Source organism: Cinclus cinclus, chromosome 10, assembly GCF_963662255.1.
Source record: "Cinclus cinclus chromosome 10, bCinCin1.1, whole genome shotgun sequence".
Lineage (NCBI taxonomy): Eukaryota > Metazoa > Chordata > Aves > Passeriformes > Cinclidae > Cinclus > Cinclus cinclus.
In genome coordinates, this window is record NC_085055.1 from 23,503,136 (window position 1) to 23,530,773 (window position 27,638).

The window sequence follows — 27,638 nt, forward strand, 5'->3', positions numbered from 1 at the left end:
TCTGTCATAAGAAGAGCTAATTACACAATCCCCTTCCAGAGCATGAGTCTCTTGGAATGCAATTGAGACACCTGATGTGAAAATCACTATTTTAGATAGTTTAAGGAGTTGAGCAGAGCAAGGTCTAGTGAGTCAGAGCTAACTTTGCAGGCAAATTAGCTTTTAATTTTCAATGTCACTTTGTATTATGCAACTGGCTTGGAAACTTTCTTTTTCCTTGAGATAACATCTTCTCACCTGTATACTGTTCTTTCCTGCAGGAGGTGATTTCAGTTCATGGCAATACAAGCAGAATAAGACCCACTGGAATACCTACATTTTAATTCCAGGCACACTTCTAGGGTTTCCCTTTGGAAAAGCAGAAGCTAATTGGAGTCAGCTAGGAGAAAGTTACCCTGAAACCTGTGAAACGAAAGGATTGGATCCACTTTGAGCACACAACACCTCTGTGATGGCAAAGGTCTGATCTCCATCCAGCAAACCTCAGTTCTACCTTATTGATAATTTGGCTAAACCTGAATCTCCAGGAGCTACACAGACACAGCAGCAGAGGATACAACCTTGTGCTGTTTATGGAGCAGAATTTTGAAAGGTGACCCAAGTCCAAGTCCTGCAGCCAAGCCATAGGTTTATTACAGGATGAGCTATACAGACTTTAAGGTGTCTCCAACAGAGGTGGAAGTTTTTGGAGGACAGAGAGAACACATCGCTGTGTCAAAAGCTTTCATGAGTTCAGTAAAATTCAAGGATTTTTTTTCCCACATACCTTAAAAAAATCAAACCAAAATGGCAGGTTGTATTAGGAGCACATGAAATGGTGTTTAGAAATAGGGAAGCAATAATGGAGAAAGTCTGGGAGGGAACAGAGCTGATTGAAGCTGGTGATGTATGGGTGGCAGGATGAGGAATCATTGTGTTCAAGAAGCTGGGTTCACACCTGCAAATCCATTCACTGGAGAGTGGTTGTGCAAGCAGCAAAGGTAGGAGCACGAGTGAAGGAGTAGACTTTGGATAGTGCAGGGGAGACCATGACACTGACAGAGATCCAGGACACATTACTCTTACACACCCAGAACACCCACCTGAAAACATCAACACCTTCAGCACTTGCTACCACCATCTGCACATTTAACTTCTCCATCAGAAATACCAACCAGACACCAAATCCCATTCTTCCACTCATGTCTCAAGCTGTGGGCACTGCAGAATGTCAATTTGTTACTCAGAAGCCAGGGGACAGCCAGGGAGGTCATACCAAAACAAGAGAGCAAAACATTTTCCTGTTTCCACCATGGTGTCAGGAGAGATTTCTCTCTACTTCCACTGGAAGAAGCCAGATAAGGACAGCAGTTCTATACCTTTGCTTTCTTTGTAAAACGTTAACTTGCCAACTGCCTTCATTTTTTTACCAAAGGCAATGTACAGCTCTATAGAATATATATCAAAGTTTCCAGTGATTCCTTCACCTTTTCTGCTGTGCTCTCACTTGACATTTGCCTCAGACGTGGTCTCAATCAAAAGAGAACATTTTTGTTTTCTCTAAATTGCCACTGTGAGATACAAAAAGAAAAAGTTCACCAGAGAAATGATCTGAAAGCAACCAACACTTCTTCCCTGGTTTAAGTTCCTTGATCTGGAAAGATTACTTCAGGTTAGGGTTATCTGGAAAAGTCCCTTTGCTCCAAGAAAATGTGTATAAAAATGGCTTTAAAGGAAATTATTTCTTCTTAAAGTCTTCCCCAATTTCTAACGTGAAAAACTACCTGGGAACTTGTCCTAATTATACTCTACACATTGTTTATTCCATTATTCAACTATAACCACATCCTGCAGATAAAAGCCATCCAAGGCTTTCACCCACTGTGCCCAGAGCAGCAATACAGATATGCTATCACTCTTCAAGAGAACTCCCTCCCTGGGAAGGGGAAGAAATTAGGATTCACTTTATCTAATAAATGGCATCTAATAATAAATCATGTAATCTAACAATTAGATAATGGCATCTAATAATAAATCTTGACCATCTTTCTTTGCACTTGTCACAATTAAAGGCCAAGTTTACAGAATATTTTTCAGTATTTGGTTTTATCAGAGATAAACAATAGGTTACCAGTTGCTGTTGCTGATGCTTCTGCTTTGAACACCAGCAATACTACAGTGTCTGTAATTCTAATCTGCCAGCATTTACAGGGTGACCAGTTTGTGCTAAGGCCACAGAACCCTGAAGGGAGCAGCAGCTTTCTCAGGCAGAACAGCTGGCACAAATATAAGCAGATAAAATATTAAGATGATGTTCTTAACATTGCAAATTTCTACACAAAATGAAAATCCTTTCCATCTGGTTCCCCTCTTACATACACAAAATAAAAGCACCAGGAAACAGACATTTGCATCAAACCTTAAAAAAGGAAAATCGACCCTTTTTGTTTTGCTTAATTATATTTTAAAAATTCAAATATGCAATGAAAAATTAGAAAGCTTGGAGTTTGGGGAACACAAATTACAAAGGCATTTATGACCCTTGCATGTATTGCTCATATATATGACAGTATCTGGGAAACTGATAAACGAATAAACATTCCTGAAATCTCAAAAGATTAAATCCATCGAAACTCCTAGAAGTAGTGGGTTCTGGCCAAGTCCTGCCCTGCCTTCCTACAGGGGCACCTGGAGTGCACAGTTCAGTTGTGGTGAAGGGGCAGGAGCTCCCTTCACTTGCATTCTGTCTGATCTGCCCAGGCTCTTGTGAGAAGTGGAGCTTTTTCCCAATTGCATTCCCCATGCAAGCAGAAAAGACCTTCCTTATCTGCAGTCACACTGGGGTGACCTTTGGATCATGCTGGATACACAGGCTGCACTGGGAACAGCATGGCTTTTACTAAGCATGTAACAACCTCTATGTGCACGTCTACCAGAGAAATAAAACCCACCAAATGTCTGATGGAAGGCGTGGAAATAATCTCCCACCACGTTCAAGATGCACAGGAGGGGGGAGGAACTCCTCCCACAGATCCAGGCACTAAAGGAAAGAACCCTGCAGAGCTCAGTTCTGAGATGCAATATGCAGTTTCCCTCGCTGCTCTGAAGTTCCTTATCTTCTTGCTCTTCTTGGCATGAAGCTGAGAAACTCCCTGTAGCAACAGGCTGTGAAAACACTCTGATCTGAGGCAAACAGATCCAACATTCTTTCTTCTATTCCTTCCCCTTCTCATAGCAGAGGACCTATCTTGGGAAAAACACAGGGTGGCCTGGCAGCAGCAGAAAGGACACTAGGAGTGATATCTGCCAACATTACTCACTACTTCTCTCTAAGTTCATCTTCTTTAACTCTTCAAATACTCCTCTTTTCCCTCTGGTTGGTAGGAAACATCTGGCTTCAGTCCCTGACATTTCCAGCTACAATGTTCAAATGGATAAGTCTTCTTTCCTACTATTTTCAAAACAGCAGGTACACGTAAGACCTCCCACAAACTAGAAATACAGGGTAAAAAAGACCAGGCAGGGATGTTACTGCTCTGCACTGGTGCTAATCACCAGCACACAGCTGTATAGGAAGCAGCTATTGTAGTTGGGGGATCCTATCTTTTGTGATGTGCAGCAATGCTCCGTGTCCAAGCACTGGGTATTATCCTATGCAATTCTTTCAATATTAGCTCAACACAACCCATTCAACAGCTCCGAGCTTTCCAATTGGAGCAAAGGAGCTGAAGAACAAATATTATGCACGCCTGAGTGCTGAGAAGAGGCCTCTTCCTTTCTCACCCATCGTCCTTCTGATCCTTTAGTACAGAACAAAGCTTCTCTGCTGTGGATGTGTCAATACAACCATTTCCATGACAACAGCCTAGGATGTGCCAAATATAGACATTTGACTTCAACAAGCAGAGAAGGAAGAGACACATGACTAGAGGGTGTTCTGCTGCACTGCATTTAAACCCAATTCTTTCCTGATGGCTGTGGGCAAACACTCAGAGAAGAATTAACTGGAGCCCATTGGGATAGCAGCGCTTTCTCAATCTCATTTCTGCCCCCCTGCTCTCTCTCTGCTGCAGAAGGCAGGGAACCAGCTGCCTAGCTGCACCCTAAGTTCTCCAACACCAAGACACATAGCTGAGCTGTTCTTCATCACTTACTGCTGATGAAGAAAGGTTTCAATTTTGCTTCCCACCCTTGTTTTTGAAGAGCTGAGGTTCATACGCTCATTTTATTTCACCAGCCCTGCTTTAAAAACAGAAGACTGCCGTAAAAAAAGAAACATGACTTCTTAAGTCACTTTGCACGTGACCAGCATTCACCAGCATTTTTCTTCTCCTAGCCAGGTGAGGTTCACACAGCAGGAAGGACTCCTGTTGAGCACTGCAAACAGCTTCACTCACTGCAGACCCCATCACAGTGCAGAACATGACCTGAGGTCCTTCTGTCAACTGCTGCCTTGCCATAAAATCATGACAGAACGGGTTGGGACGTAAAGAACCTTAAAAAGCTCTCCTAGCTCCAACCTCCTGCCATAAGCATGGATGCCACCAGTTAGGTCAGGCTGCCCAGGACCCTGACCAGCCCGGCCTGGAACACACTCCAAGTTATAAGACAAAACACAAGCACCTTGCTCTTCTTGCTGCAGTGTAGCATCATTCCAGCACAACGATGATCTAGAACCACACAGTGTGTCAACTGTCCAGGATTTTAACATCAATCCATTTAAAATAGTGAACTAGCGAAAGACCCACTAAAACACTTCCAGCACAGGGCTCTGAGATCTGAATCAGAGCTATGCAGAGAGCAGGAAATTCCAACCTGCAGCAGTGTTCAAACTCTTTCTGTGGCCCTTGTAAGGTACTTGAAGCAATGTTTTGGTCTGTGGCCCAGCTCTGTTTGCCTTTTGATTATCTTACAGACAGCACTTAGCAACCCACACAACCCCTTTGTATTTAGGTTTTATAGGAGAGGAAAACAGAGCAGGAATGTAGGTAATGTGCCTGCCTGCCATGGAGAGCACGCAGAGTTAGTGACTGCCAAAACCCCTCTCCTTGCAGCATTCTTATCTACTTCCAGAGTCCATGTCAAAGAACTCCCAAAATCTTGTTACCTCGGGTCCTTGGTCAAGAAGAAAGTAGTTGAGATCAGTGTTTCCAGGAGAAAGCCTTGTTTTAATGGCAATGCTTTAAATCGTCCAAGAAAATTGTTAGATCAAAACCCTTTGAGCACAACAGGCTGAGCAACAAAAAAAGTTATTCACAACCAAGGGATGTTGTATTTAAATGGGGTTATCCAGGGAATTTATTCACAAGGACTCATTCTAATGAGCATATTGGCCTCTCACACAGACTCCTGGGACTAATAATTAGAGAACTGCAGCACAAAACTGTAGGCTATTGTACCCAATATGGCAGGTCCCTTCTGTGCTATGACTTGTTACTTGTGGAGTGTTATAAATAGGGGGACTGAATGATTCTGTGCACAGTGCAGAAACCACACACAAGGCTTGATAGAAGAGCACACAGCCTCAGTGCTTTCTAAGGATCCTTCAGACAAGGCTCCACCTTTGCATGAACTGTTTGTACAACCAGATCCCTCCCACATGTGCACCAAAGTCTGGCCTGGTATATGCCATATGGTCCAGCTGGTATCTGACATTACTCTCAGAAAAACAAAAGCAGCACTGATCAAATGCTCACACCCCACATCCCACTGGAAAGCTTTGCAAGTGTAGAAGCATGCAGCAAGAGGCCCCAAAGCCCCACCACAAACAAAATATCCCACACCATGCAATCCATACCCTAAAAGAGTTAAATGCTGTTTCAGAGATTCAGGCACCAAACACTGTCTGTAGAGGCTTGTGTTACCAATGAACCACCAGCTACAATATGTGCTGCAATCAAGCAACTCTGACCTGTCTTGGCTTCTCAAAGCTTCCTCTCCAGCTATGTGCTCAGCTGATCAATAGGAAGCAACTTGTGAAACCTGCAATGATCCAAACCCTGGCCCTCAGGATTAAGACAGGAAAAATTTGCTTCTGCTTTGTGTTTTCAGAAAATGTAATTTCCCTACCTGCCTTGCCAAAGAAAGTACTTGACAGATAAAGCTTCAGATGTGATACCAGATGATCCTTAAGGTGATTAGGGGTCGAGAAAACACACCACATTAAACTCAGCCAGGGCTCCAGTGCAAATGAGACTGCGAGGAACCCGTGGATGTCCTGGAGTAGGTCCAACTAAAGGTCAGGTGTGTTTAAGGCAGTGGAGAACCTGATATACACAGAGAGGCTGAGAGAGCTTGGACTCCTCAACCTGGGGAAGAGAAAGCTCAGGGAGACCTGAACAATGTGTGTATGTACCTCATGAGGGAGGTGTAGAAGACATAGTTAGACTCTGATCTGGTGGCCAATAAAAGGACAAGAAGAAACAGACATAAACCAAAGTACAGTAAATTCTATTCAAATACAACCTTTTTTTTACACTAAGGGTAGCCATAGCCTGAAAGAGGTTGCAGATTCTCCATTGCTGGAGACACTCAAAGTTGACTGCTTAGGCAGGTGACCCTGGTTAGAGCATTGGAGTAGGACTAGACAGTCTCCAGGGGTGCCTAAAGCATTCTGAGATTCAGGCAGGCAGAAGACCTGTTTAGAAGTCCTGAAGCAAAGCTAGAAACTTCTACAGCAGGTAAAACTTTCAGGAGTAGCCCACGGCAGAGGATGCTTCAGGTCTCCAGACTCTGGCAACTAGAGCACAAGTAAACAAAATCAGTGTCAATCATGCAATTCAGCTTCCTTGCAAAGCAGAGTCGTGCAGGGGGAAACTTCCATCCTCCCTGCTGCCTGATCAGAGCAGGAAAAGGATCAATGCTCCAGCCAGCACAGCAAACCACACCAGCCAAGGTGCTGTTAAAAACATTTGTCACAAGGTTGGGAAGTAACTGAAAGAAGTTACTCTTGCTCTAATCTGCTTCCAGTTTGCACCTAGCCAAGACTCATCTTCCTCTGAGCACTCAGGAATTGCTGAACTGCCCCTTCTTTGCTTAGTGTGATAAAGGAATTGGGTCACAGTCAGCTGTAAAGCTAAAGCACTGGTGCCACTGCAAGCCAGTGAACACCTCAAGGGAAGTGTAAAGCAGAAGGATGGGTGCCTGGACCTCTGACAAGTGGGCAGAATGGCTCTCCCCTTCCCTATATTTATGAAAAAATCCTCCTCCCTATATTTCCAAAATATCATAAATCATCCTCTGTTTTTTCTTATTACAACTGGAAAAGTCTTTGCAATCAAAGATGCCTTTTTCAAAAAAGAAAACTGAAAGAAATAAAGGTAGCACCTGAGGGGAAGACAGAATACCAGGTTGCAGGTCCCACCTTCATTCAGAAAAAACCATGTATTTGGCCAAGAGCCTTTCAGGACTTTGATGCAGGGGTGCACACACTCATCTACATTTGTGATTTCAGACAAGAAATCAAGAATGATTTAGATGAGTCAAGACTAATGATCTGACCATAACTAATTCAGCGTATTTTTAAATAATTCTGTTCAAGTATCAAGTCACAGGCTTGAAACACTGTGACTTTTCTTTGTCTTACCCTTGGAAGTATTTTTTTTCCTGCTGAAAGCTAAGTTCCCCAGATCAGAGGAGTTATCTGGATTAGACAATCACAAGTGGCTGCCTAAAAGATGCATAAGCTGTCCTACATATAATTACTTGGGAGGTTTCCTCTGGTGGCTCAAAGATGATGGTTAAGTGGCATTTGGGGGCCAAGCAGAAGTCCCAGCTATACAGTGTGTGCTCTCAAGTGAGACAGGAAAAGCAGCATGAACACAGGTTACCACCAACTGTGGCTACAGATTCACAGAAGAAAACTTGACCCACCCACCAGAATTCAGCCTATGCAGAGTACTGACAGTAAGACAGCATGAAATAGGACTGCCAGCCCCTAGATTTATGACAGCCTAGAGATTGCGGTGAAGTTCAGAATTGGGACCAAAAATAGCCCAAATTATATTATTTTGCACTCTCCAAAGAGAAATGACAGATCCAATCAACAAGTTTCAGTACAGATGGGTTCTGCATATTTTTAATTTATTCAGGCTTTTAAGGCTGATAAGAATGCCACATTTCGAACTGATCCAAATCCACTGTTTTCGGGGTATTAGTAACGCTGTGTTTTCGTAATAAACTCTCTTAAAAGGTTTATTGTCAAAGCTTCTTTCAGGCATGCAGAGTAGGTTTTTGCCCTGAGCAGGATGTACCATCAGTGACCTCAAGCTGACACACAGCTCTGCTCAGGGAGAGGGCTCGGAGAGAGTCAGCAGGAGCTGAGCCAGCCCAGTTCTTCAAACGACAGCTCCAGCATCCAGACTGATATTCTCTTATCCAGGTCGTTCTGTATTGCCAGAGACAGAGACAATTTCAACACGGCCACACAAGAGAACCTGCACAGGAGCCGCAGGAGCAGCTTGCCTGGTGCAGGCTGGGAGCAGCCCCGTGCCTCGCTCTGGGGTGCTACACCTGCCTGCAGCACCCTGCACTCATCTCAAAAGTGCACGCACTCCACAGCTGGGACCCAGCTCCCATCTGGACACTGCAGGAGCGCATTCGTCAGACAAACTCTGAACTGGCCACTTGAGCACACGTGGCTGCTGGCTGGTGTGATCCTCCAGAGCTGTGCTGTGTCCCAGAGCAGGCGGTGTCACAGCGTGGTCACTTCCCCGAGAGCCAGCGAGGGAAGTCACGGCGCAGGAGCAGCTCCAGCAGCCCTTGGGGTGCTCCTGTTCAGCAAATGAGACTGGTTCTCACGGCACCTTCCTGCTACAGCTGAGCCTTTAGCTCCCAAATAGCCCAGGTTGGGTTTGTTTAGGTTCAGTAATTGTGTAGACAGCTTCTCCTCCTTTGAACTTGTATGTGCCTTGACATTTGGAAAGACCCCTGCAAGCAGTAAGGTTAATGACAGCTCCAAGAGCAGGGAGCCATGGCCAGTAGGTGCCCAGACCCTGCTTGTGGTCCTCCTTTGCCTCTCAGAACACCCCAGGAACTGCACTTTCCAAATGCCAAGTTTGTCTTTTTGCACGTACATCCCAGTAGTGATCTTGGTTCGTAAAGCGCTGAGGGCTTTCCACACCTGGCCTGGAAAAATTCCATTGGCCAAGGGAGAGCAGAATAACTTAATCCTAAATATTCAAGCTGATCATTTTGTGTTAACACTGAACCTCCTAGCTCACTGCCTTTTTTTTTCTGCATTTCTGGAGACCTTTCAATTTGGAAAAAAAGAAAAAAAAAAGAAAAAGAAAAAAAGCCTAATTCAAAACTACCTCATGGAAACTATTTCCATTAGCCAAAAGGTAAACTCTTGCAATTTCACTCCATAGAAACAAAAGCTCTGACAGCTGTTTTGAAAACATCATTAGTCTTATCTTCCTTTATTCTCAGCATGAAACATTCCAATGCTGTTATAGTGGTTTTTTATTTTAAGAAATAATAATAATTAAAAAAAATCAAAGTTCTGCATTTACCTCAAGTTCCTGATGCAAAAACCTTCTTTTCCAAGCGATTTTATGAATACTTACAAGTAACTTACCTTGCAAAGCAAGAGGATGGTACCATACACCTTAACAGTACATTTGAAATGGATTTCAAATTATCATTTAGGCATTTATCAGATCCTCTGACAAGGGTTCTGAAAGAAACCTTATCCACTGATAGACAAAAAAAAAAATTTAGAGCCCACACCTAGAAATGCTTCTTTTGGAGGGAGAAGCCTCACTGACGAATGTTCTAATCTTAACTAATGAATAACCTTGTGTGTGTGTAGGTATATATTTGTATCTGTGCATACATATATATATATGTACCTTTCCTCTCAAATATGAGGTAAAAAGATAATTCAACACAGTGAGAACAAGAAGGATATTCAAAACAATTGTGTACTCAGCTGCCTTTATCACTTGATTTCCCTCCTATTCTACAATCACTTGCCAGCCTTCATCCTGCTGGAGGCCACAGCATGCAGGAATAACTGCATTTGAGGTGATGCATTAGAGCACCATAAGCACTCCTTGGGATACAGCACAACTTGGAAATGGTTCAATTACTCCAGCAAAGCAATTACTCTGTATTCCATAACAAAAATAAAAAATAAAAAAAAGTTTATTTGAGATCTTCTGAGCCAACATCACAGGCCAGGGAATCTCTCATTCCTTGATTTACAGGGATTGAGAATAACAGCAGCAAAGCTCTATACCTGTTTAGGCAAATACACCCCGAGGGATATTTGTAGTAAGAGCTGCCAACACTTAGATGTTCACACAATGTAATCCAAGACAGTTAACCTGGTGCAAACCATGTTCCTATCAGCTCACACCCAGGCTACCATCTCGATTTCATGTGCAGACACACCACTTGTAGGAGCAGCCTTTTGGAATGGCACAGAATGGAAGGCATTCCGTTTCCAAGACAGCTCATCTTCAGACTTTGGGCCTGCTCAGAACAATATCGTGTGCAGTCCAGCACACTCAGCTCATCCCTGGCACTTTTAAGCAAATCACTGAACTAGTCAGCTGGTTTAACAAACATCAGGCCACAAAAGGATTTTGGGATGAGACAGGAATCTAATTAAATTAGAAGCCTCCACAGATAATTACTGACACTCAGAAGAGGGCTATATTTCTCTAATCCTTCGAAGACCCTTCTCGTGATTCAGAAGAATTGGAGAACAAGATCTCAGTAGGGAATAAGCTCAGTTACAGACAAGCTTAGTAACTTAAATGCTACATCCCAATGGTGAAGGACAGGCAGGATTGTTCCTTACATTGCTTAACTTAACTAACTGCTAAGCAGCCACAGCAAAGTTGCATGGTGTAGGCAGCAAGTACACACATTCTTTGTGACCACTGGGCATAGGCACTATTTGCCAGCACATGTTCTAATCTATTTTTGTTCCTTTTTTTTACCTACATGAACTCGACCTAGACAATGCAAATGAAAAGCTAAGTTCAAGTTACTGCCAGCCTCTGCATGTCTACCTAAAGGTAGAGAAGAAAGGAAGGGCTAGGTAAGCTTCATGATGCCACCTCATTGCCCCTTTTCTTCACTCTTGACCATGCTAGTTTCCTGCTGCAAGAGCTGTGATGCTGGCAGTATTGAAATCAGGTGGCTCAAAGCTTTTTCACTTCCACACAGAAAAACAGCAGCAATTGAAGCTTGGCTATATCCCAGAGCAGTGTTGGTCTGAAAGGATACTCTAAAGGTAACAGAATCTTTGAGAAAATACAGCCTTGGGAGTTGTCATATTCCTCAGCAAAGGGAAGAGTGATCACAATCTAAATGTTGTTCATGGGAGTTGTTTTGAGGGCAGAGAAGGAAAAGGATGAAGATGGTGTACCTGTGACAGCTGGGGAAGTATCACAGGCAGCGTTCCAAAGATTTATCTTTCCCTGCTGCAAATACAGCATCAGAAAAGATGAGGAATGTTTATTTCTGATAGGCACAGGTGCTAATCTGTGCCTCACAGAGACATGAGAATAACCATTTACTCCTTTTGAAACAACATGAAAAAAATCTCAAGGGAACGTCAACTAGAACCACCCCCAATACATTAACATGTAATTAGAACTCCAAAGTAGCTGAACTTACAAAATCTGGTTCTGCTGCAAACAGAGGTAGAAAAACATGATTAGACTTGCTACCTATATTAACACTATTTTTATTCTCTTTAATGGAAAAGCATGATGCTAGAGGATACTTTTCACTGAATAAAACATTTCTGTAAGTGTGCTAAAAGTGTTAGGTAACCAAGTTTATACACATCGACTGAGATTCCCTTTACTGGAATCAACTCAACCACTTATTTATATAGATGCCCTCACTACTTGAATGTGTTGCCAAGTCACAGCTCAGCAGCACTCAACACTATTTGAAAGATGGATTTTCAACTAAGAAATATTTACTTAAGCTTTAGGGCAGCTCACTAGCTCAACCAAGAGATGCTCATCTTGTAACTCTTCCTCAAAAGTTCAGGATCACCCCTAGGTTTAACCTAACCATACCAGCCACCATTACAAATTAATCTACACAGAGAGAAAAATCCAAATCCATTTTGCACGGATTACTGTTTGTTTGTTCTTAAATACATTGATTATTCATTCAGAAGATGAGTGGAAGTTATTCTGGCAGGTGACATGGAATATATGAGGGAACACACAGGACATGAATCCAGCTGAAATATCCTAGCTCATGATTTGCCAAGGTAAGGGTGAAACACAACCTCGAGATGTTGCACTGGATGCTCTGAGGCATTCACTTCTTTTCCTGCCTGTTCTCTTTTGGATGTGTTCTGAAGCAATTTGAACCTCAAATCAATATCCCCTTGTGTGACCTCTAACTCTTTGTGACTGAGTGACCCTAGAGATAGAAGGGTCAGTGGAATTGTGCACTGCAGTCCATGAAGACAGCTGAAGACATCAGTACCAAAAAGACAGGGCTAGGGGAAGAAAAAAATGGAAAAAAAAATGGGCTCAAAAGAAAAATCTCTTGCTGAACAAGAAAGAGGCAAAGCATTTGCCACAGTTCTATTACTGGCTCTCTCATCAGCCACAACAATGAAATGAATGACTTGGAAAAAACCTTCCTAAAAACCCCACAATTTTCTTTTTAAGCTCTGAATGAAGGAAAAAAAACCCAAAAAACAAAACTCCACACCCATGCTTCATGTTTTCTTGTTTGTTTAAAGGCCATATTCCCAAGGGCAGCAGATGAGCATATCTGCATATTAGGAGCCACAAATCTGTGCAGAGGCGCCCTGAAGTGGAGCCTGTACAATTAAATTGCTACATATGCACAGATACACAGAGGATCCCAGGGAAACTATGGCAACCACTAGTCCTCCAGGTTGTGATTCCCCCTTTGTCCCCACCTTTCTTTGCTCTTCCAGTCCTCCCCAGCTTGGACAAGAAAAATAACAAACAGAAGTATTAATGAGGTCGGGATTGGACCTGCAACAAAGGAGCTGGAAAGGCAAAGAGAGCTGCTCACAAGGCTTGAGTCTGGAAACATTCTAAAGGAAAAACTTTTCAGTGGAGTTGTACAACAGTGATGAATGGGATGGAGAGAGCCCTGGGGTACAAAATCCTGCCTAGGAAACCAAGCTTAGAGCACCCAGAGTGCCACTGAATCACCCGCTGCAGCACTGTCACAACTGACTTTGAATTTGCCTGCCTTATGGGGTTTTGGCCAGCTGAGATACTTACAGCCTGATTTTCAGAATTGCTGAGCCACCCCAGCTCCCAGCCCTTTTTTCACTGGCCAAACACTTGGACACTGCTCGTAAGGATTTAAAAACAGCAAGGACACTGTTCAAGTATCCAAGTATACCTTTTTATCTGTCCCAAATCATGCTTTGAAAGACTTTTGGGCCCTCTGTGAGGGTAATTGATGCTTGCAAAGTCCTCTGGCATCCTCAAATGGAGAGCCTGGTAGAAGAGTAAAGCATTCCCTATTTTCATGTTTGTATTTAGCTTCAGGGAGAAGGGCCTTTTCATGTAAGGTAGTGTTTATTGACATTTAGACCACAAATGTCACTGATACTAAAAAACAGTAAATTTTTTTTTTCACTTCCTACTAGCCCGAACCATGGGGTTTTTGCGTAATTGTATTTCAAGTGGCATTTGCACAGAAGTTTATGCTACAACAACAGGTCTTTTCTCTTTCAACTGTCACATTAACTTCCCCTCTTGATCAATATACTACAACAAGGTCAACCCCAAAAGGAATTGTACTTCATTGCTGACTGCAGAGGAAGGTAATGAAGCAAGGACAGTTTTTGCTCCTGTGAGCCTTAGAAAACTCTGTCTTTTCCATATGAGGATGTCAATTTGTATTTCTGAAATCACACCTTGTCAAACTTATGCATACATAAACACACATACATCTCTGTCTTTTCACTTCCTTGGAATCTAAATTATCTAAAAGAAAAACTCCAATGGATGCATTCCAGTCATACCTCCCACCTTCTTTTCACCTCCACTTTTTACTCATTTAAATCTGGTTTATTTCTAATCTCCCCTGAAGTCTTAGACAGCAACAGACTCAGTATGAAGGTCCCTACAGAAAAGGTGATGCACACACAGGGAAAAAAGCAAAACCCTCTCTGCCAAGTCCACCTATCCAGCCTTAGGGAAATGCAGGATCCCTTTCAAACAGATAAAGAGACTGGCTCATGCCTCAGAGCTTTTTTTTAAGTAATGTTGGGCAGTTCATTGTTCTTCCACACAGTCTGTGCTCTTTTTTTCCCCCCTAACTTCTTGGTGTATCACACGGAAAGATGCTGGAGGCTCCTTGCTCCTCTGAGGAGAGGACACTGCCACACATTTTAGTTACAACTTCTCTCATGCATTGCCAGCTGCTACTGCCCCTGCTGGGGTTTTTCTCTTGGGTTTTCTGTTTGGGGTTCTTCTGGTTGGTTTAAGCAGTGTATTAAATTCTACCATTCAAAAATTTAATTTAGCACAAGCTTTAAAGAAATCCTCCTCACACCTCAGACAGGCAATTGATGTTGATGGAGAGGAGCAGTTCTACCACTGCTTCCAAAGTTTAAGCCAAAGAAGAATTCTGACAGAGAAGAATCAAAACAAAATAAATTCCTCCTAGTGGTTGATTTCTCTCTAAATTTAATCCTAATTCTGACCTGAATTCTGTTAGTAGTTAGAGACAAACTGCTCAGAAACCTCTTGCACAGCAGAAGACATCTACCAAAGTATTTCGAGACAGTCTGAAATGATCTGCTTTTATTATTGTATTTATTTATCAATACTGTAATTATGGTATTTAGTTTGGTTTTTCCCTGTCCTCAGTCTGTCTCCATACCATTTTCTATTCAATTTCTTCTCATCTTCTGTATCTCCTGCTAAATGCATGTAGCATCCACAAAATGACACCATGCCTCACAGCCATGGGAGCAAGACTACTGTGGAAATGAAAGAGCATTTAGAAAAACAGACTTAATTTCAGAGCCTGCTTTTGCTATCAACCTTACTTCTTTTGTATCGCTGTACACCATTTGTTTCAAGTGACCTGATTAAACCCAAGAATGCTTCTAGGGAGGGCAGCTGACAGCAATCCCTGTACACAGAGGGGATGGAGCCACTGCTGCAGCCCCACACACAACTCTGAGTAGGAGTTTGCAAAAAGATCCCTGGCCAGACTTACTTCACACCAATGTCAGGGCATTCTGGGGTTAATTTGCACGCACAGTTACAAGAGAACACAGCCAGCAGATGCTTCTGAGAATACAAAAGTACATCATCATGTACTTGCAGCCCAGATCTTTCCCCAAAAAACAGAGCAGCAATGGCTTGATCTTGCCCTCAGCTTTTTTTCCTGTCCCTGGACTCTCAGGATGTGCTGTGGATGTTCAGGCTTTTGGCCACCTAGAAGGTGTGGTGGGCAGGGGGAAAGTCAGGGAGACTGGCCAGCCTGCTGTAGCCCTTTCCTGTATGATTATGCAGTTACTCACACTTCAGCAGACACTCCAGAGCAGCAGTGGAGATTTTATTAAACAGCTCCAAATCTATAGTAGCAGATGGAATGATAAAACCTTTCAATAATTAAAAGTACACACAACTAAAGCAGATTACACAGAACTGCACTCTGAATTCTTCCTAAGCCTTGATTCTAGCTGGTAGCATTGGGTATTTTTATGAAGGAAATGGCAGTCACTGGTGGCCTTGAAGGCACTTGTCTGAATTTATCTAAGAGAGGAACTAATTTACTGCAGCTCTATTAAAAATCTCTCTAAACAGCAACAGCTGAACAGCTCAGCAGTCATTGGTTCTTAACATCATTGCCAGGCTCCTTTGCTAGAATCAGCTGGGAATGAGAAAGCTTCTTTACTATGCTTGCCATTCAAACCCTAAACAGGCACATCAGTAACTAAAAACCAGAATGCCAGATCCAGACAGGCTGAGTCACAACAGGTCCAGGCTACATGAACATGCCTCCAAAATCTCTAATTCAGAAAGACATCAAATAATGGATGGGAAAGCAAAAACTGAACTTGAGCAGCTGGCTCAGGGAACTGCCTTTCCCTCCTTCAGTCCACAGCAGTGGACAACCCTACCTAGCCCTGATCTGCAGCACAGCACTCGCCTGGGCATTTCCTACAGGCAGTGATACTCTCTACACTGGAATTTACACAGAGAAATATCAACTCCAGTGTTCAGCTCTGTATGATTAAGCTGAAATGAGAAACGTTCAAATAGGCAAGGGAGAGCTTTAATCAGTTAGAAGCCTACACACGGTTGCCAAAGCCATCGAAAACCTATTTCTTCCCTCCTGACTTAAGAAGTGTATTAAGGGTCTGTGTTGTTTTGGTTTAGGTTTAAGTCTGCAGAGGGTACAGCTAGCGAACGCTGAACCCTTTGGTTATTTCTCAAGACTGAGAGACTGCATTTCCTAATTATGTATCTTCTTTCCAGAAGCTTTGGTTTAGGTTCTCAAGGTCAGTGCAATATCATAGAGAAGTTCAAAAAAAAAAAAAAAAATAAAACCGAAAAGAAAAAAAAAAAAAAAAAAGAGCCCCTTACCTGTGGCAGAGTGAAGACTCTCCAAGCTCCAGTACCTGGACAGGACACCTCTCATGCCCCCACCACCGCACACCACCCCGCTGCTGTCGGAATCCGAGCCCGGGGAGAGCCCGGAGCTGCCGCTGCCGCTGCTGCTGCTGCAGTTCTCGGCGCTGTGCGCCCCGCTGGACTCGCTGGGGCACTGCTGGGTCCTCATGCGGGCGGCGGAGCGGCGGAGCCGGGGGCTCGGCGGGGCTGCGGCGGGCACCGGGCACCGAGAGCTCTCCGGAGCTCTCCCAGGGCAGCGGGAGCCGGCGGCGCTGGATCCCGAGCAGCCGCTCCGCTCGCCTCGATGCATCCTGACATCATAGGGGTCCGCTAAGGAGGCTCCCTCTCGGCGGCTCCGCTGCCTTCGGCTGCGGCTTCCAGCCGCTGATTTTTATTAAAGCCGATCTCAAGACGTTAAGGAAGCGAGGGGGGAGACGGAGATCTCTCCTCCTAATATAGCAGAACCGTCAGATTAAAAAGAAATAAGTGGAAATAGTAGAACTCGGTGCATTTTAAAAATGCCCAAGTGAGAGAGACCTTGTGTTGTCTGCTTCCCCTGAGAACTCAGAAAGGATTTAACGTATAAATTAATCGTGTTTAGAACTGACTGTGGCTGCTGCTATTAAAAAAACTATTTTTGTAAGTACGCAAAAAAAGAATTCGAAACGAAATTAAAGCCGAAGAAACACAGATTGAGATTTGGGGAGATGGCAGCTGGGAGTTTTGAAAAATCATTTAGCATCCACTCCCAGACTGCAGACCTGGTATGATCCCTATTACCATGAGTAATCTTTGTAACAGACCTCAGTCCCAACTGAAACAGCATCACTGAATACTATTTACTAGAAAGTTTTATATTCTCTTTACCTAACAGGAGATTCCCTGTGCCCCTATAAGAAGAATCCTAAAAGAATACCAGTTTCCTGAGAATGCAGAAACACCTGTGCACTTTAACAACAGCTTTGAGGCACCACAGGAATTTTATAATAAAGGACATTTCTGGGCTGCCGCTCTGCTCAAAGACCTTGCAGATGGCAGATTTGTCAAACTATCAAAATATTTTCAAAGTAGCCACATGGTTTGTACCCTGTGCAGCAGAAAAAGAGCGTAAGACCAGAGCTAGCTTGATTCAGTGTGGGATTACCCAGGCCAGGTGAAAGTTTGGCCAGGTGAGACTGCAGGTAGGGACTAGACCAGAACAAAGGAGGCTCCCCCAGCACATCTGGGAGGGGGACAGCCACCCACATGTGGGCCACAAAGGAAAACCCCACACTGCTCCTGTCACACAGAGAGTGAACGTGGCTCCAGACACCCAAATCCAAACCCAGGGGCCCAGTTTCACAAAAGAACTGAAAACTCTCATTTTACAATTTGTATGTAAGGCAGCTCTTTGCAAAGTACATAAGGCCATTCAGTAGAGACCCCTTTGACTTTGCCTCACTGCCCACGCAGTAGCAGAGTTTTTTTCAGTTCAGTAAGACTTCTGGTTTGCTGAGTATTTCCTAAGAGGAAAAAATGTCACACTCCATCATTGGAGAATATCACAAAGCACCCAATAATGCTGAACCAACTTTTGAGTGCCTAAATATTTCAGCTATTCTTTAAAAGAAAGGTCTCTGCAGCAGTAATAAAAATGACATTTCTAGTGTTCTGTAACAAAATTATTCCTTCGATTATCTTCTCAATGTAGTAACTCAGACCAAAATATCTAATACTTCCTAACAGAGAAATGGAAATGTGTTCTTGATGTGACTGCAGTAGAACCACTCTTATTGATCCGTTTCTTCCAGATCTGCCTGCATTTGAGTACAACAGGAGAGAAACTCTTCTTGATCACAATAATCAGGGAAATTAAACACTGACAACAAAGATGAATGCTGCTGTTCTGTGGATGTGCAGAACAGGGCTCTGAGAAGGAGAAAATCAGTGCAGCTCTTCAGACAGGAAAGGTGCTAAGGAGAGGCTACAATTCAGTCCTAATTATCATTATGTATGTGTGTTGTTGTATGTATGCACTGGAGAGGAATTTTCTAACAGAATGGGAAGAAGAAAAATACTACAAGGCCAAGTTGTGGAAAGCAAAGTTTGTCTCAGAGTTCAAGGCTGCAGCCATCATAGAGGGGTTTCCCCTGACTAAATTTTTTTTATTGTAAAATCTACACAGAGATTTTCTTCTGTGACATTGGAGAGAGAAGTTACCTAAAGTTGATGTAGCAGTAACTGACTCCAACTAAAGATTAAGGATCTTACTGCAACAGCCTGGTAAAGGTAGTCAAGCTAGCCTTGGACAACCTGATCCTAAATATCTGCTGGATTTTTTAGCCTCTATTAGGTTCCCTCATAATCTTGTAGCTTTGAACAGTGATTACCTGAATCATTCAGGATTTTCTAGGACCTTCTTCTCTCTTTACCCCACAGAAAGCTTTTATTGGTATGCTAAATCTTTCACCTCAGTAGCTAATACATATAATCCCACTGAACTTGCTAAGACAAACTTTCAGGAATTCAGCCATCACCAGGCCCTGCTTGTAAGACTGGATGAAAAATGTTGAGTGAGCACATGTTATCAGAGTCTTCAGAGAGGGCAAATGTTTGTGGCTGTGGTTAAAGAGAACCAAGATTGACACAGTGGTCTAATCTTTCTGTGATTAGGAGAAAAAGTGGAAAGTATACAGCAGGCAATGTGATTATTTTTTAACTTAAATTCACTTAAATTCAATTATACTTCTCTAGTTAATGGGGATGGAATGAACATTTCGTGCTACAGATCCATGATATACTTCTAAGAACTTGCATACCACTTTCCTCTTTCAAGAGCTAAAATGACAAAAATGGAATAAATAACTCAGCTGGCTATTTTGCTGAACTGCAGGACTGCTAAATATTTATAAGACATAATGAAGTCCTGTTATCGAGCTAATATTTTGCCTCTTGAACAGACTTCTCCAGTGGCTGTCAAGTATCTTCACATTAACTGTTGCCAAGTGTGAGTTTAACAGCACATCTACAGCTGGGAAAAGAAGATGAAAGTTGTCCACATGATATTGAGTAAACAAACAGTCCCTTTGCCTCTGAGAAATACTTTCCACTCCACCAGGGAGGCCAGAGGATAACTCAGTATCACTAAGTGGTCACTGTTTTCCAGGCTATCCACAAAAGATTCAGCCCTTGAGAACTTAGTTTGCCTATTCTTGTTGCAAGATTTCCAAGGCCACCAGTATGTTCCTCATCAGCACACACCAGTCACAGGGAATTCATGTCTCTCTGCTTGGCACAACCAACCACAACTCTAGGGCACCTCTTGTAGACATCTGATAGCAGAAAATTCAAAGATCTGAGGCTGTTCTAATCTGACAAGTGGAAAGTTGCCAAAGAATTTTGGCCTGCGTTTAGAAAACAATTTAAAATAATACAGGTATGAGATTTGTTCCAGCACATCTACAAACCTATCTTGTAATACACAGGTTACAGGTTGCTCCCCGTATGAGGATACGACAATCCCTGGAGGTTTATGAGGGTGTATGTCCCTGTCCCTATGTCTATCCAAATGTTTCAGAGTCTCCGAGAGACAGCATGAGGGAAAGGGTAACAAGCAGGCACAAGAACAGAAAAACCTCTGCCTGAGAAGCATGGATAGTAGTGAGAGCAGTGATGTCAAGAAACTCCAGTTCTCAGACAATTACCTGTGTCTGTCACTGTGTCACTTTGTGACTGCCTCCTGCTGGAAAGTCCCTGTGGAAAAGCTCAGAAAGGGCAGCATCTCCCCAGAATGTTGCTTCTGCTCTAGACCCATGGACTGGTAGCTCTCACGCCCAGAACTGCCCATCTCCTGCCTTCAGCCTTGTTGCAGCTACATTCTCACAGCTGCAGCCACTGTTCAAACAGCTTCCCAGAAACATCCTCAATTTTAGGCAGTCTTCAGTTTATAAATAAACAAATATCAGACTCAGGAGAGATGGGGAAGGAAAATATAGGTCTCACAGCCTAAAAGACGAACATGCTGGTCCACTGCTTTAACCCAAAGCCTGCTACTGATCACTCTAGTGCACATTAGGGCCTTCCCTCCCACCCCTTTCCTGGTGCAATACCTGTGTCAAAAGGTCTTCAGAAGGGGCTAAAAAGCAGAAAAGCATTCCCATATTTACTTTAGGAAGCGGTTTGCTTCCCAAACATACTGAACGGTACAAATAAAGACATGGGAGTACCCAAACAACCAGAAAAGGAGGAGACTGAGGGAGGACTTCATTGCCGTCAGACTTGCTCGCAAGGGGAAGCAGAGGGACAGAAAACAATCTCTTCTCTCTGGTGACAGGATCCGAGGGAATGGCCTGAAGTTGTGCCAGGGGAGGTTTAGGTTGGATATTAGGAGAAGTTTTTTCATTCAGAGGATGGTTTGGCACCAAGGCAGTGGTCCCAGCACCAAGCCAGCCAGAGTCCATAAAGCATTAGGAAAAGGCCCTCAGCACTTGGTGTGACCCCTGGGGAGGGCCAGGAGTTAAATTTGATGACCCAAATTGATTCCAAATCAGAATATTCTGTGATCTATAGGGGAAAGACACTATTCATCAACGCTACCTGCAGACACGTGTGGCGCAGCCTGTTCCAAGCTATTTAAATGTCGCTGATGTTAGAACAGGACGGTGAACTGTGCTGCCCTGGGGGGTCTGTGCGTGCACAGGTGTGCTGGAGGGCGATCATCCCCACCTGCCCCGGCGGGGGCTGCGTGCTGTGCCCATCCCAGCGCTCCGGGAACAACGCATCGGGGACAATGCTCCAGGAACGGAGCACCGGGAACGGCACACCAGGAATGGCACACTGGGGACAGCGCACCGGGAATGGTGCCCTGGGAACAACCCACCGGGAATGGCACACCAGGAACAGCGCACCGGGAACAACCCACCAGGGACAGCGCACCGGGAACGGCGTACCGGGAACAACGCACCGGGAACGGCACACCGGGAATGGCACACCAGGAATGGCACACCGGGAATGGCACACCAGGAATGGCACACCGGGGACAGCGCACCGGGAACAACCCACCAGGGACAGCGCACCGGGAACGGCGCACCGGGAACAACGCACCGGGAACGGCGCACCGGGAACGGCACACCGGGAATGGCACACCGGGAATGGCACACCAGGAATGGCACACCGGGGACAGCGCACCGGGAATGGTGCCCTGGGAACAACCCACCGGGAATGGCACACCAGGAACAGCGCACCGGGAACAACCCACCAGGGACAGCGCACCGGGAACGGCGCACCGGGAATGGCACACCAGGAATGGCACACCGGGAATGGCACACCAGGAATGGCACACCGGGGACAGCGCACCGGGAATGGTGCCCTGGGAACAACCCACCGGGAATGGCACACCAGGAATGGCACACCGGGGACAGCGCACCGGGAATGGTGCCCTGGGAACAACCCACCGGGAACGGCGCAGCCCCGCATTTCCCAGCGCTCAGAGCCACCTGCTGGTGCCGCCCAGCTCCGCAAGGGCTGAGGGACAGGGGAACGGCGAGGGCACAGCTCGGAGCCTGCCCCATTCCTGCCAGCAGGGCATAAAGGCAGCCGGAGCCAGGGCTCCGACTGCGGAGGGGACCGCGGATACAGCATTAAAATGAAACTTCTCTGCACTCGTGCTGTTCTAGAAAAAACACGCAGCCTGACCTAGGATAGTCAGTCTGTCCCCAGCTCTTGTCCCCAGTCTTGTCTCAGACTCACGATAGAATCGGAGCGCTGTGCACGGCACGTTTTGGGCTGGGACCATCACAGCCATCATTCCACACTTGCAGAATTAGAGAGACCTCCATACTCCATCCGTCCCAGTCTCTGCAGCATTCCCTGCACAAGTTGGCTGGGTGCAGACTTTATTTATCCATATTTTCAACATGGAACTATCTAGTAGCACCGGATATTGCATAGTACTTTTATATCCGGTGTCTTTTATGACTAAAAGACTAATAGACTAGGATCATAAATACAAGAAGTTGCAGCTTTGGAGTCAGGAATCTTAAAATTAGATTAAATGAACTGACTACTTGTTTATATTTACTTTACATGCCCTACAGCTCTGTCAAAAACAACAGGTATCACAACAAAGCTGTGCAAGGATCAAGGAGGGCATTCTGCTGCCCTACTGTTGCCTCAACGACATAGCCAATCTTAAAACTGATCCATCCGCTTCAGAGAATCACTTCAGTAACTTGCAATTTTCTCTCATCCACATCCTACAGCAAGCAAGACAGGTACCCACATTCTTTTCCCCCTAAATGCTTCAAATGAAGCCCACAAGCAGCAGCTAAGACACATGGCTGTGGTAGAAGAACCTCTGCTTCCTCTCTCCATCAGTTTCCCAGGACCATGATTTTGGTGGTGGAAAAACAATTCTGCTCTATTTCATTCATTTTGTTACATTTACTCAGAAATTCTGGAGGTCCAGGCTTAGGTCATGGTATGACGTTCACTTGTACCTGTCTCAGGAATATTGTGTGAATCACAGATGATGCAGTTTGCAGGCCCCATTTCCACACAGCATATGAGCACCTACACCACTGCCAGCTGGTCAGTCTGCATACATTCACTTCCCCTATTCACCCTCAGAAATTCATACATATTTTTTAACTCCCTCATGTCCCAGTTGGGAACTACCATGAAATTCGCCTCAGCTGTGACTTAGAATGTACTTCCATGACAGCAGTGCTCAGGGATTTCAGCTAATGTCAGAGATGCACAGACAACTTGACAATGATGGGTTTCCATCTGGGATTTCCAAGGAGCAAAGCTGCAGCTTTTTTAATTCAGTCAGGGAGGTGGTCCTAAGCATTGGGGCAGCAGCAGATGCTTGTGACAGCAAGTGATCAAAGCCTTCAGTGGTGAGAGAGCAAAGTCAAGGCTCTCAACACCACAATAATAAATAGTTTTCATATTTCCAGATCAGGCCTTGTAACTCTGTGCATGAGCTGCACAAAGCAAATCAGTTTTGCTTGACAAAATACTACAACCATTCAACTCTGATGTAATTAGTACAATGTTATTGTCCCTTAATTAGGTAACTCCAGAAGGGTTTAATTGATGGTACAAAGACCTTCTGAGGCAGAAATGGCAGTTTGGCACCCAACTGTGGCTGGCTTTTCCTGGCTGGGTTCCTAACTGCCAAACAACTCCTCTGCATTCTCTTTCTTATTCCAGCCCAAAGTGCTGTGATATAGATATCTGCAGTGTTTGGGCAGGCACCATCAGATGGAGAATTTAAAAACTTGGCAAAGATAAGTCTTACAGCTTAATAATCTGTGCAACTTACATTTTAATTCTGAGCAAGTGTCAGTCATAGGAAATGAAGCAGAGATGATACTTCATGCCTGCTCCTCATGAAAACACAGCATCCTTGTTCTTTAAGGGGATTTAAAGTACAGGAAACTTCTGTCTCTAGAGGCTCATTTAGTTGCTTTAGTGCCTAATTAGCAACCTGAGAGGAACTTCACCATACTCACTGTAGTGCTCTCCAATAAACTCAAGGCAGAGTCTATTTCATCTGCAGAACTCTAATTCGAGAGTGTGATATAGGTGACATCATCACAGGTGAGACAGAGTTCCCATGAGACAGCACAGCATTTCTACATCAAGCACACTATCATGGATACAAGTGATCTCCACTAAAAAGCTGACCATACCTTTAAACAACACCCTGTTTATCCACTCAGGGAGAAAACAAACCTGAACGTGAAAAGCACATGAAAGATTCAACTCTAAAACAGATTTCTGCTAAGACATGGATGCAGCAATCCCCATAAAGAGGTTAGAACGCTTCTCACAGTTTCCACAGTCAGTAAAGCAGAGGTTAACTCCCCCATGACTCCCAGGCAGCCAGGACAGAGGTACACACCAGGAGCAGAGATGCGCCGTTTCCAGCCCACGCAGTCCAGGCCGGTAGGAGTGCTCTGGGAAAACGGATGCAGTTTCAGTGGCAGGATCTCAAAGGCAACGGGAGATGTGATGGATGGACTTATTCCAGCCTGCAACAGGACAGGGAGGACAAAGGCAACAAACATTAGGTTTAGATGTGCTGTAGGACAATACACAGCGCTGAACCCCAGAGCACCTCTTCCCACCTCTGGTACCTGCCCATGTAAGTAAGCAGGATGTTAGTGGACACACGTGGATGATTAGGGCTGGAAACACTAGAAAACAGTGAGAAGGCAAGGAAAACTGCAAGGTGATAAGAACAGAAGTGAATAAGCAGGTACTGGATTCATACTTCACATGCACACACCTCCATTCACAGAAAGTTTCACTCCTTCCTATGAAGTCTTTCTAGTGGGGGGCAGGGGGGAGGGAAGAATATCACTACAACAAATCATTCCCTCAGCTACAGAGCCGTCCCTGCAGCTTTGTGACTAATAGATACTCTTCTGCTATTTAACATGAAAATCAGGCTTTTCCCCTCAGATACTTATTGGTACCAGTCCCCAATCATATAGAATGAGGATAACAATGTTCACCTCTTCAATTAAAGGTACAAGTAAGAATTCTCACACTACCTTCCACCTGGCTGATTGATTTTATAAAACTTATAGAACTTCATGAAACTTTGAAAACTTCGTACCACTGCCAGATGTCATTGAATTAATAACTTTTGCTGGTTTAAAGGGGAAAACACAGAGATACATGCACATAGCTCATGGCCTCTAATACAGAATGCAGTAATTAATGCATGCTGCAGGCACGCTTTTATCCCTTTTCCCTTTTCTCTCTTTTCTCTCCTGTGGCTGCCACACACAGAAAGCAGCAGTGTCTGGGAGATCAGCTGGTCAGTAAGCACTGGTCCCATGGGCACAGCCAGTTTTTCATGTCTATCACTACTGCCCCTTCCTTTTGCCACTGACCTTCAGTTACAACATATCCATCCTTCACTGAGCCAGGAACTTGGCACACTGAGGTCCAGTAATCTCTCTAGGATCTTTCCCTCTCCCCACCAGCCCACAGTACGTCCCATCAGCAGAAGGTCTGCTGACCAGCCTTGATGCTGAAGCCTCTCCTGTAGATGGCCATTAGCCAAACCCTCCTTCCAAAACCAGTGAGCACACAGTGCTCACACAGCTGACGGTGCTGCTGCTCCATGCCTGGTTTGGCTTTTTATTCCTGGATTTAACTTTGCTAAAACAAAGAACACCGCCAATACTTTGGCACAAATCACCATCTCTTGAGGGATACTATGAAGCTTATTCAAATCAACCTGAGCAGTGCCTGCTTTTCTAGAAAAGTCACAGCAAAGACTCAGTGGGAACACACACCCTTCTGGTGAAGTTGAAATGAAGCTTACTGGGCCACAGCTCTGAAAATGTCAAGGGCAAAGTCTAGGTTATCTGCATGAAAGGTGATAGAAAGAATTACTGTTCTGTGTAAGACTAAAAAGAAGAACCTTGGTCTAAGGCTGTTACAACCACAGGCTTCATTCTTATTAGTCCTGGGAATTAATAAGAATCAGAGCAAATTTTGGGTACAGGCATAATTTGATTTCATGGAAGCCAGGCCTGTTCAACCCTAATTCAGGAGAAGAAGCATTTTCAGAAGTATTAGTAACATGTGGAGTAAGCTTTGCACAACCAACAAGGGAGAGGATGAGAAATGAAGGAGCAGACCAAAGTAGAGATCCTCTCTCCTGTATTTTCTGCCAGAGGTTCCAGAGGTTATTTCTATGCCATTATGCACAGCAGTTCAGTCCCTGGCAGAGGCTGGGTCTCTGCTCTATATCCATGCCTTGTCAGGTGCACGTCGGGGGAAGACTTTTCTCATTAAATACCCTCCTCAAGGTGTGTTCATTTCCCTCTTAAAGTCTCTCTGAGCTGTCCATGGTTTTCATAACCGTGGTACCACACAACCAAACTTCATTTTCTCTTATTTTGGATGGGGTAAAATCAAATTTCTAGAAGTCATATTCAGGGCAATGATCTAAAGATCTATTTTCCACTGCTTCTCACTTCTCTTTCAAAATAAAAGAGCTTTTTTCTGCACGCTACCCGCTCTGGGTATAGACCCCTGATGGGCTTTTTAGGAATCTCTCCAATCTAGCAGCGCACAAACTGTGCTCAAACAAATGCACTTAGAAGCCACGTCTGTGCTCCTATCGCTGTGCACTCAGGAAGCACCAAGCTTAAGAGGCAGGCTTTAAGTTTTTGTCAAAATAGGAAAGCAGTGGATGGCAAGAGACAGGCAGTTCAGAACAAAAATAATTCCCAAAGCAGAGCCCATTGCCATCACATTATTCCATATGTCAGTGGTTTGGGGCATTGTCTCTGCTCCAGTTGGGGAACTTCTCCTGCATTAAAAACAAGCAAGAGGACCCCAGGCTACAGCCTGAAACCCATCATCCTGTGAAGGGCAAAGCCTATGGACAAGCAAAAGAATATAGATTCATCCACAGCTATGTTCTGGCTCTTCCCCTTGGGGTGGCCAGCATGGGGGGTGTTCTATTAAGACTTTAAGGGCCAGGATCAGAAGCTGCTCAGCTTGCTACTGCAGCATCTCATTATAAGGGGCAGCTGGGTCAAGCTTTGAATTTTACTGGGAATTTACACATGCTGTTCCCATTTAAGGAAGCAGAGCAGCTTACTGGACCTAAGCAAAAAAAAATCCACACTACATATACAGTTGTTTGGAATTGGCATTTTAAATGTTTTTCATTTGATTTGGGGGGGGGGGGGGGGATTGGTTTTTTTTGTTTTTTTTTTTTTAGTTTATAGGTAGTTTCTTGATTGTTTGTCCATTTTTCCCTGTCCCAATTACCCACCCTCAGAGCAGCCTTATATTTCCATTATGCTCCTCTCTGAACATTGATCTGAATGATAAGAGTGGTATCAGAAATCAGCCCTTGAATAATCAAGTATTCCTCTCTGCTCTGCCCCATTAAGTTGTTTCCCCAACATTGCAGCATTATATCATCTTGTGGGCTGACCTGATCTTGACTTAATACAGTGAGACTTGTCGCAACACACATCCCAAGGCAGCCATGTCAGAAAATATCAGACTTGTAATTTCAGCTCTCCAAAGCCC

The 27,638-nt window shown here is 44.3% G+C and overlaps 1 protein-coding gene across 1 annotated transcript in view; it reads right to left on the reverse strand.

Moving 5' to 3' along the window:
• The window catches only part of ARHGEF4 (Rho guanine nucleotide exchange factor 4), a 117,403-nt gene that overhangs the window by 83,044 nt on the left and 6,721 nt on the right, over positions 1 to 27,638 (reverse strand). Inside the window, exon 3 of the mRNA XM_062498959.1 lies at positions 24,472 to 24,601. Coding sequence (XP_062354943.1) covers positions 24,472 to 24,601 — 130 coding nt within the window. The remainder of the gene's footprint in view (positions 1 to 24,471; positions 24,602 to 27,638) is intronic.